The sequence below is a fragment of the Colobus angolensis genome, unplaced genomic scaffold, assembly GCF_000951035.1.
Source record: "Colobus angolensis palliatus isolate OR3802 unplaced genomic scaffold, Cang.pa_1.0 Scaffold287, whole genome shotgun sequence".
NCBI lineage: Eukaryota > Metazoa > Chordata > Mammalia > Primates > Cercopithecidae > Colobus > Colobus angolensis.
Window position 1 is genome coordinate 4,083,400 of NW_012116121.1, and position 11,072 is coordinate 4,094,471.

Sequence of the window (11,072 nt, forward strand, 5' to 3'; positions counted from 1 at the left end):
CCCCCTCCTCCCCCTCCTCCTCCACCGCCTTCGCCTCCTCCTCCTTTCTAGACTGCGCAGACCGTTCTGGTGGTGGTCGTGGTGTTTGGAATCTCCTGGCTGCCGCACCACATCATCCATCTCTGGGCTGAGTTTGGAGTTTTCCCGCTGACCCCGGCTTCCTTCCTCTTCAGAATCACCGCCCACTGCCTGGCGTACAGCAATTCCTCCGTGAATCCTATCATATACGCGTTTCTCTCTGAAAATTTCAGGAAGGCCTATAAGCAAGTGTTCAAGTGTCGCATTCGCAAAGATTCACATCTGAGTGATAATAAAGAACATAAAAGTCGAATAGACACCCCACCATCAACCAACTGTACGCATGTGTGATACAAGATACATTAGAGTATCCTTGTGGTTGAGCTTCCATGTAAGTGGACCAGGCACAGAAACGCACAGAATGAGCTAGTGAGCGGTGCTGCACCTTGTGATCTTAACAGCAATTCAAGTCATTTAAATTAAATCCCGCCTGTGTTAAAGAGCACTTTGGTCCATTTAGGAAGTTCCTAGGTCTAGTGCGAATTATTTTTCAATTTTATTTTAGTTCTAGTGTATGTTTCAGAAACAAAAGACAATGCTGCATAGTTTTGTTCCTCTTCAGAGATGAAAGCTTAGTAGAATTCCGTAGATATGTTCAACTCTTCATGATTGAGAACTGGCCCGTCAATATGGTCAGGAATATTTGCAGTCTACATTTTAAAGCAAATTTGTTTAGAAAAAAAATTTGAGCTTTACGTCTTTAAGAGAAGTAATATTGTGAACTTTGTATTTTAAAATATGATCATGGACACACAGTGATGAATTTTTGGCCATTTGCGTAGACACATCTATGAAGTGGAAAGAAGGCTTTCTGAAGTCTGTTTGCACAGATGGCATTTGCTTCCAATTGGAGCTAGTGTAGAGAGCTTTGGAAGCCTGTCGTTATGAGATACAGTCAGTTTACCTCAGCAGTCAATTCAGTGTTGTGGTGATGACCTGGGGTGCAGTAGTAGGCACTGTTGATTCAAATTTATCCTGTGAAATTAGGCTTTGTAGAGTTAACAAAACAGAGTTAGCGACTACTGTCTCAATAGTGGAAGATGCAAATAAGTTTTTGAGAATAAAACTGGGTTTTGAAATTTTATGTAAGTACTTGACAAAAGTTTTCCTTTTGCCTTGAATGGAACCTACTAAAAAGAGAGATTTAAAAAAAAAAACCAACCAGCGAGGTTGATGTAGATAATAATTTCTATGGGACCAAAGACTAGACAGAATTCAGTAAGTCACATGAAGTAATGGTCATGCCTATAGATAAAGCATACTTCATGTTTGATTTAGATGACATTCAAAAAAAAACCATGGGACTGAATATACCTAGGGGTAGCCTATCTTGTACAAATGCATGCTTTTTCGTTACATTTGTAATAATGTTTAATGAACATTTCCACCAAATATTATTTCCTCTAAAACTGTTAACTTGGGGTTAAAACTATCACCACTTGAATTTCAAATGTAGTTTTCATAACAATTTTATATTGATGTGTGTTTACAATGAGAAAATGGCATGAAAATATTAAATTATCTTGTATCGGAAAAGTACTTTTCGGACTGTTAAGACTTTGATATGTTTTAGGAGGAAGCAAAAGCAAGAATTTTTGTTTGTTTGTTTGCTAAAAAGGATTTGGCCAGGCACAGTGGCTCATGTCTGCAATTCCAGCACTTTGCGAGGTCCAGCTGGGTGGAACGCTTGAGCTCAGGAGTTTGAGACCAGCGTGGGCAACATGGCAAAACTTGGTCTCAACTAAAAATATCAAAATTAGCTGGGTGTGGTGGCGCATGCCTGTAGTTTCAGCTACTCTGGAGGCTAATGTGGGATCCGGGAGGTCCAGGATGCAGTCAGCCAAGACTGCACCACTGCACTCAAGCCTGGATGACACAGCAAGACTGTTTAAAAAAAAAAAAAAAATTATGCGTAGTGTACATCTGTGCCAAATCAGCATGCCACATGAAACATCAAATTTTAGATAAAAATACAAACTTAACACAAGCCTTTGGCATGCTGACTTTTTAACTTTCTTAGCTGGTTCACTTACTTCCACTAATCATATTTCAGTGACCAGTGTTTATATTTGTGATGTTATTAATAACTTTCTGGATAAAAGGAAAGAAAAATGTTAGAAAGATTTCCAAGTGATATATTTTTATGTTTATTGACCAGAGAAAGAAATGGTGTTTATGTGTAAGTGAGAGTCTTAAAGAATAAGTCCTTTGCATCGAATGTTTTTGCACTTTATTCAAATATATAGGAGCAGAAAAATTTTATCCTGACAATGATACCTCATGTGATTTGTGAAACTTGTGGCTGTTGTTGCAAACTCCAGAACAACTTCTTCGTGAATTCACAAAACTGTGCAAAGAAGTGCCCTCTGGTTGCATTTGAATTTGCCTGAATGGAAATGATTTCTTGCACCATGGCTATTTCTTTGTTTTCTCCTTCTGATCTGTAAGCACATACATGGAAGTATTTTTAAAAATGCTGTAGCCATTGTTGCTATTTTCTAGAGGCATGCTGAAAACGTGCTGTGTCTTTTGTCCTTCCCAGATGCTACTGGCGTGTGGGAAGCTTGAGGCATGGCAGGAAAGTAATAGCTCGCACTTGAAACTCCCCCACCCCCCGCCCGCTTTGCTAAATGTAAATGCTAATTGTTGCATTTTACAGTTAGATAGGATATACTTCCTGCATATTGTCATTCTAATCAATTCCTGTTACTCAGAGTTTCGGCTGAGTCTACTTCTAAAACAAACTTTGATAGGGATAATGACATCTTCTGCAAAGATCTAAACCTGTACGAAGTTTTCTGAATGAAGAATTCCAGAAGAAGTCGTAAACAGTACGAAATTATCCAGAGAAGTATAGGAGTGTATTGCATTTGCCAAGCATCTGCTTCCTCGCTAGACTTTTGCCTAACATATAATGACCAATTCTGGAGCGCCTTCTTTTCCATCACTAAATGAAGACAGCTTCCCAAGGACACACTTTTTCTCCCAGCATCAGATTGAGGGAGAAATATTGCATGTGCCTTTGAAGTCAGGCTGCTTGAAACCCACATTTTCAGTTTACTTCAAAGAAAATTGATACTTTCTACATAGATTTGGTTGTCTCAGTGCCCAAGGCAGCTGTTATTTTCCTAGGCTTTTTGCTTTCACGTAAGGAGACAGGCTCTGGGATATTTAGTGGCTGAAATGCTTGCTGTTTCACATGCATAAGCAACAATTTCAGTGTCCTGCTGATGAATACTGTGATGTGGATGGAAACATTTTCTTGTCCTATATCCTGGAGACAGGACATAGATTCTCTGTGTGCTCTTCTGACCAGGTATGTGCTCAGCAATACGGGGGACTGAGGCCATTTTCTGAATACTTTAGGTAAATTAGTTTTGCTTTTAACTAAATTGTTTTATTTTACACATTGGGAGTAAAACCATTTCCTGCCCCATCCCAATCTCTTGTGCTTTTATCTTTTTTATCCTAACTCACTTCTATCCAGATTTCCTCTCGATAATATTTACCACAGATAAATTCCTCCTTTGGCCCAGATATAACAAATCAGAGTGGGGAGGAGAGATGCTTGCGGAAGTGCATGAGTCACGCAAGGCTCAGAACTTCTTGTAGCCCAATTCAAAATTATACTGCATTTCTGCATTCTCACAGATGCTTTGAGGCAGTGCAGTGATCATTCTAATATGTTAACTGAGACCCAAGATCTCAGCAGGAGAGGACAGCTTATCTGAGGATCCCTTTCCTTTTCAATTATGGCCATGGATATCTGTAAACACCAAAATGCTCATACTGAAGCAGCATTACACTGAGGAAAATAACCTATTGTGCAGCTTCTTCATGTTCTTGCTTTAAATGATTTATCAAATACATATATGTAAACTACATAGACACTAATTGGGGAAATACATCAAATGTGGCTACTTCCTCTGGAAAGTTACTGTCTGTAATTTGTAAATTTAATCTATACTGTTGCACATATTTTCCATGTCTTAAATTTGTAAGTGGGTTTCTATTAAAGGTAATCATGTTCTTCTTGGCCATTAAAAATGTTGCATGTAAGGCTATTTCTCAAGTAGATGTTAATGACTTGTTTAATTATTGACTTACTTATTTTAACAGCTATATGTAGTAAGAACAAGTAGGTGGTTTAAAATTCAGATAGTTACATGTTGGCCTGGAAAGAAAAACATTATGAAATGGTAATTATATCTGATTTTATTTAAGCATATTTTAATATTTTCTCTTTCAGAAGTGGAAAAGTTGAGCCTGAGGAAGAATTTTAAATGCTTAAGACATCTTTAATGGGGGCTGTATCTGCATAAGGCAGAGGTGTCTAAGGAGAGTGTGTCGTGTATTGTAATGCATTAGCAGGATGTTTTGTTCATCAGCTTGTGAAAGTGCTGTGGATAATAGACCGTGGTTTCTTTTCGTCCTGTAGCAGGTTCACTCACATTCACAGTTTTTACTTTAGCTGCCACCCTGGGGTTCTGAGGGCAGCATGTCGGTTTGACTGGGCAAGACCGTCGCACATCTTGGCAGGTCCTGGCTGTCGCTTCTTTGTGGTGCGTGGTGCTACTCACAGTGCTGACTCACTGGCAGATGCTCCCCATCCCTCCCCATAGGCCCTGTTCCCGCATTGGATGATTCTTGGGTTTTGTTCTAGGTGCAGAAATAGTGGGAGAGGCCATAATCGTGAATGATGAATAAGAGGGGAAGGTGGGGCTGGGTGTGTGGCTCACGCCTGTAATCCCAGCACTTTGGGAGGCCGAGGCGGGTGGATCACCTGAGGTCGGGAGTTCAAGACCAGCCTGACCAACACGGAGAAATCCCGTCTCTACTGAAAATACAAAAATTAGCCGGGTGTGGTGGCACACACCTGTGGTCCCAGCTACTCAGGAGGCTGAGGCAGGAGAAGTGCTTGAACCTGGGAGGTGGAGGTTGCGATGAGCCTACATTGTGCCATTGCACTCCAGCCTGGGCAACAAGAGTGAAACTCTGTCTCGAAAAAATAAAAATAAAAAAAAAAAAAGGAAAAAAGAAGGGAAGGTGGCCAGTGAGGGTTTTATCTTTATATTCATTGGAAATAACCTCTGTTGAATTTTCTCTCTGCATCTTTTCAATACTGGCTTCATTTGCCATATTCAGACAATTACTTGAAGAGCTGAACTGTTAGCTCAAGATTTAGTTGGCACTGTTGGATAGAAAGCCTCTCCCTTTCTGCTGGAGAACAGATTTCTCAGGCCCCTGTGGGTGTCTGGGGTGCATCGTTACTTCTGAGATGCTATGACTCAGCAGATGAGATTTGTCTGTCCGCTCAGTGAGAGGAATTCCGAAACTGGGACTTGACTCCTGCTGCAGGAAGCTCTCTGGGCCTGGGCATGCTGGGTGGGTTGTGACAGGTGTGCCTCCCTCGGACTTGCTCTGGCCGGGAACTGCATCTGCTCCACTAAGGAGATTTGCGCAGGTGAACGGAGTTTCCCTCATTCCTGGTCTAGAGTTCATGTGTGAAGGTCAAATATAGGTCGGGACTTGGCAGCACACAGCTCTGAGTGAAAGACATGACCAGCATGATAGACAGGTGTCTTGCTATGTGACTTGCCATTGTAGTCACTGGTTATACACAGTCTCCATTGAGAAAGAGCAAAGATCCAAGAAAGCAGAAGAGTGGGGGTGGAAGTGAGACTAAATGTGTTGTTCTTCAGTGGAAATCTGCCCATTTTGTTGGAAAGAAAGGGAACAGGGTACACAAATGCTGTTTGGGAACATTGTGTCAGGGTCACCCAGCTTTGACGATGAGAGTGTTTTCTAAAACGGAAAGCATATCATTTTCCTTCTAGAGAGAATTTGCTGGTATGTCAATGTAGCTTCAGAAATAGGTCTCAGTGTCCTGGCTCAGGGCGAGGTTACAGAAGAGGCTTCGGTAATGTCCTCAGGCCCGCGTGCCCTGTGTTCTTCACAGCCTCATGGGCCCCAGAGGAACTTTTACGTGGTAGACACTGAGTGAATACACAGATTCCTAGATTTGAGATATTTTCAAAATAGGGCTAGCATGTATAAAGAATCAAACTTAATCATTCCATTGAAATAAAATTGGATTATAATTTAGAAATATTTACAAGCCAGAAATGGATGTATAAATGTTAGTTTTCATATTTTGGTTTTCTAAGAGTCACATTTTATTGCCACATAGCACATAGAGGTTCAAAATTTGGCAATGAGGTATAGAAATCCAAAATTTTCTTGGGTATGATTGAACAAATCTTTTAATCTCTTCAGTTCTATCTGCCTAAGTGAGGAGAGTAGTTGTGGATCATTCTAGAAAGGAGAAAATGAACATTAGGATACTGAGGGTTTGGTCTGAATTCTGTTTTTTCCTTGCTACTGGAAGTTCTGTCTTTGGTATTCTCATGCATACAAGAAGGATTTGGAAAAGGTCAGTGAGTTGGGAACTGGCTGCATATTTGAATGAGCTGGGCAGTTGAAAGTACCTGTGATGCTCTGGCCTTACCTTAGATCAGAGAGTCTCATATTTTATCTGGCATCAGAATCACCTGCAGAGCTTGTTGAATACAGATTGTTGGCCACATCTCCAGAATTTCTCATTCAGTAGATTTGGGATGGGGCCCAAGGATTTGCAGCTGGTCCTTGTGCAAATCTACTACCTGATTTAATTGAGACCACCTTGTGAGAGCTACTACCTGATTTAATTGGTTTGAAGGTGAAACTGGAGTCCAGGCTTTTTAAAATAAATAGCACCTGCATTTTCAGAGCAGCTAACCAATCAAATTGAGCAGATGGTCTTTTAAAGTCTAAGCTTCTATGGTTCTGTTAAAAAAATTGTTTACATGGAATTTAAATCATTCAGAATTTGTATGGCTTACATTGATCATATCCATAAAATATCTGTTTAACTATTACATTACCCTAGCTACAGAAATTCATAAGTTTTCAAAAGCATGAAGGAGTTTGATAACTTGAAAGACTTTCAGAGATTGTTATAACTTTTCCCTCAAAAGAATAAAATAAAATAGCTTGGTGGAAAAGAGCACCTATGCATTCAGTTTGTTTCTCTCAAACATTGAGGGTTAAAATAGGATTCAAAATTGTTAGATGTGAAGTTTTGAACCCAGTGTTTTAACTCAGTGTTTAAATATTTGCATGTCTTTCTGTGTGACTGCTAATTTTTAACTACATCATTATCTCTAAGAGATAAATAAACTTTCCCTGTACTTAAAGTTTTTAAATTATCTCCTGATAACATAAGTAGTATGAGTAAGGAAAAAAATCTACGTGTACTGCATTTTAAAATTTTAATAATGTGTGATATGGTTTGGCTGTGTCTCCCCACCCAAATATCACCTTGAATTGTAATAATCCTCACGTGTCAAGGACTGGCAGGTGGAGATAATTGAATTACGGAGACGGCTTCTCTCATCCGTTCTTGTGATAGTGAGTTCTCGCGAGATCTGATGGTTTTATAAGCATCTAGCGTTTCCCCTGCTGGTACATTCTCTCTTTGCCTGCTGCCGTCCATGTGAGATGTGACTTGCTCCTCCTTACTCTCTGCTGTGATTGTGAGGCTTCTCCCACCACGTGTAACTGTAAGTCAATTAAACCACTTTCTTTACTAAATTGCCCAGTCTCGGGTATGTCTTTATCAGCAATGTAAAAACGGACTAATACAATGTGATTGTTTAAATGCTGATATGAAAGCAGTACTGAATGTGGATCTTCTTTTACTGGATGCTGTTATAATTATTCTCTAGAGAGCTGGCCATACAATTCGTCTCATTATTTATAGATCTAGCATGAATGCCAGCAAGCTGACAAAGCCAAAAGCCAAAAACTAAGAGTATGTATTAGTTCAGTTAATGCCAAATCTAGTCATCCTCCATCATTCTACCTCTGTGTTCTGCATGAAATATAATTGGCCTTTGTAATAGGAACCAGTTTTCTTGAATTGAAAATAAAATTTGTTCCTCAAAATGCTCTAGTTTAAAAGTGTGCTTTTTTCCCCAAACTAAATGGAAATACTTTTCTGTTTCCATAAAGTTCTTGAAGACACTGTATTCTTTAGTTGCTGCATATTTGAGAATATTAATTTGTTGCTTTTATACCTGAAAAACTATGTCATATGAAATTATTTTATTGCAGTTTATTTTTATTAAGATATCTCTAGACCCAACTCGGAATTTTGAATGTTACTAGAAAAAAGTCAGAAGGCAAATCGATGCCCCCATTTTAGGTAACTAGCTTTTTTCCGCTTGGATGAACACTTGCTTTTTAAAAATTACTGATGCCTGATACCTTCACCAGAATGTCTTTTCATCACTCTCTAATACCTGAATGTTCTTCATAAATTGAATTATAATTTCATAAATTGAATTATAGTTCCATAAATGTGAAAGGGACATTCAGCCTGGTAAAGTGACCATTTAGCCTGGCAATTCCCAATCTTTTTTCATGTAAGGATTCTTTTGTAAATATAAAATTGTTCCCAGACTTTCATATGACAATAATTACTTTTAATATATGTCAATAGAGAAAATACAAAATGATGGAAAACTACAGACCTCTATCTCTCATGAATATAAACACAAAATCTTCAACAAAATGTTGATGCATCATATCCAGAAAGGTTTAAAAAGAACTATATACCATGACCAGGAGGGGTTTATTCCAGGAATACAAGGCTGGATCAACAGTGAAAAATCAATTTATGTAATTTGCCATATTAACAGGCTACTAAAGGAAAATTGGACTATCACGATTGACATAGAAGAAGCATTTGACAAAATCCAGCACCCGTTCATGATTAAAAACATTCTCAGTAACCTAGGAGTAGCGGAAAATGTCTTCAATTTAATAAATAGCATCTACAATAAAACTCTAGAACTAACATCATATTTTAATAGTGAAAAACGGAATGCTTTTCCCTTAGATAAGGAAAAAGGCAAGGACACCTGTTCTTATTTAACATGGTATGGAAGTTGTAGTCACTGCAATAAGGCAAGAAAACAAAGGAAAAGGCATATAGAGCAGAAAAGAGGGGTTAAATTGTCTTTATTTACAGCTGATATGATTATCTATATAGAAAATCCCCCCAGCTGGGCGGGATGGCTCATGCCTGTAATTCCAGCACTTTGGGAGGCTGAGGCCGGCAGATCATGAGGTCAGGAGTTCGAGACCAGCCTGAGCAACATGGTGAAATCCTGTCTCTACTAAAAATAGAAAAATTAGATGAGTGTGGTGATGGGCATCTGTAATCCCAGTTACTTGGGAGGCTGAGGCAGGAGAATCACTTGAACCCAGGAGACAGAGGTGGCAGTGAGCCTAAATTAAAGGACTTGGCCACAGAATATTACATCTGGGTCCTGAGATTGTTCCAGTCTAATATCTCCTTTCTGTAGTGATTAAAATTTTGAAAGACACTGAGATAAAATCAATAGATTTCAAGTGTAATGCCTTTTAATATTGTCTGCTTTATAGTGAGTTCCTCTAGCCACATCTTTAATGCTGCAGAGAGTTGCCTAAGTTTTCATTCCACTTTGGCCTGTTGATTATTTTAGTAAGGAGAAACTTCATATCTTCCTTTTGCACACTTACACACATTTGATATGATTTTCTTTTCTTTTTTTGAGACTGAGTCTTGTTCTGTCACCAGGCTGGAGTGCAGTGGCACGATCTCAGCTCACTGCAACCTCTGCCTCTCAGGTTCAAGGGATTCCCCTGCCTCAGCCTCCCAAGTAGCTGGGATTACAGGTATGTGTCACCATGCTTGGCTGATTTTTTTGTAGTTTAGTAGAGACAGAGTTTCACCATGTTGGCCAAGATACTCTCAATCTCCTGACCTTGTGATCTGCCCGCCTTGGCCTCCTAAAGTGCTAGGATTACAAGTGTGAGCCACCACGCCCAGCCTTGATATGATTTTCTCTACATGCAAAAGAAGAGATTCTGGTTCATTGGTGTTGTCATCTCTGGTTAAGATAATTTTAAAAACAAATACAAAAATGACGGCAATTATGGTATAAATAAGATCAGTGGGTCATTTACGTTTTTTTAAGTGAAAAATATTTAAAGAATTCATAGACTCAGCAGTTAAGAGAATATTATGTCTTCAGTTGAAGCCATTTTAAAAATGCATATTCCAATATCATCATCTCAAGGTGTAGGTACTATTTAATGATAGAATAAAATGTTACTTAATATTGCAGGAAAAAATCCAGGGTTGATGGTTTTCTTGTGAATGCATAAACACCGGCATACATGATGGGCTAGGTAGTTGCTGAGGCATCCATCCGTGAGGGCGTGTTGTAGTTCGAGGTGTCTTCCTTCTTCCCTTTCTGTAGCATCACACTTTTTACCTCACTGACCTCTCACCAGACAGGCTTCTCTTGGCCTTGCACAAAGTCGCTCCTCCGTCTGTGTCTTTGAGGACTCCCCTGGGCTCTTATGATCCATCGCCCTCCTTCACAATCAGGGCCCGACTCCCATGGCTTTGCCGCCAACCCCTGGTGGCTCACCTGCTCATCTGTCTTGTGTGTAGGTGAACTCGGAACTCTCACTATGCTCCTCCAAGAAGCCCGTCCACATGTTCATGGGACATAGAGAAGGAATTCTCTGCCTCCGTCTCCTCACCCTTGACACCTGCAATCTCTTTTTAGATAATTGGTAGATACTGGTGGGTGCAGGCAGTAATGTTCCTTTCTTAGTTCTTAAACCATTCACAACTATAACAATAGGAATTGTAGAGTCTGCGAAGGGATACAGGCTGTTTGTGAGTCCTCTGCTCTGGGAGCCCCCTTTAGGCCCTTGCACCCTTCCTTGGCTGGGATGTTGTAGCACGTGCCCATTAAGATATCTTCTAAGATTCTAGGATTCTACAGCTTGGGGGGCCAGGCCTGAGAAGTGGTGTTCCGGAAATAATTTTGTGCAGGTGTTATCATTTTTTGTACATAGAGTTCTCCTGAGGAGTATATTATTAAGTTTTAAAG

At 39.7% G+C, this 11,072-nt stretch overlaps 1 protein-coding gene across 1 annotated transcript in view; it reads left to right on the top strand.

Annotated features, from left to right (window-relative positions):
* Nucleotides 1–369, top strand: part of GALR1 (galanin receptor 1) — a 13,287-nt gene extending 12,918 nt beyond the window's left edge. The window contains exon 3 of the mRNA XM_011948937.1: nt 52–369. Coding sequence (XP_011804327.1) covers nt 52–369 — 318 coding nt within the window. The remainder of the gene's footprint in view (nt 1–51) is intronic.
* The last annotated feature ends 10,703 nt before the right edge of the window (nt 370–11,072 follow it).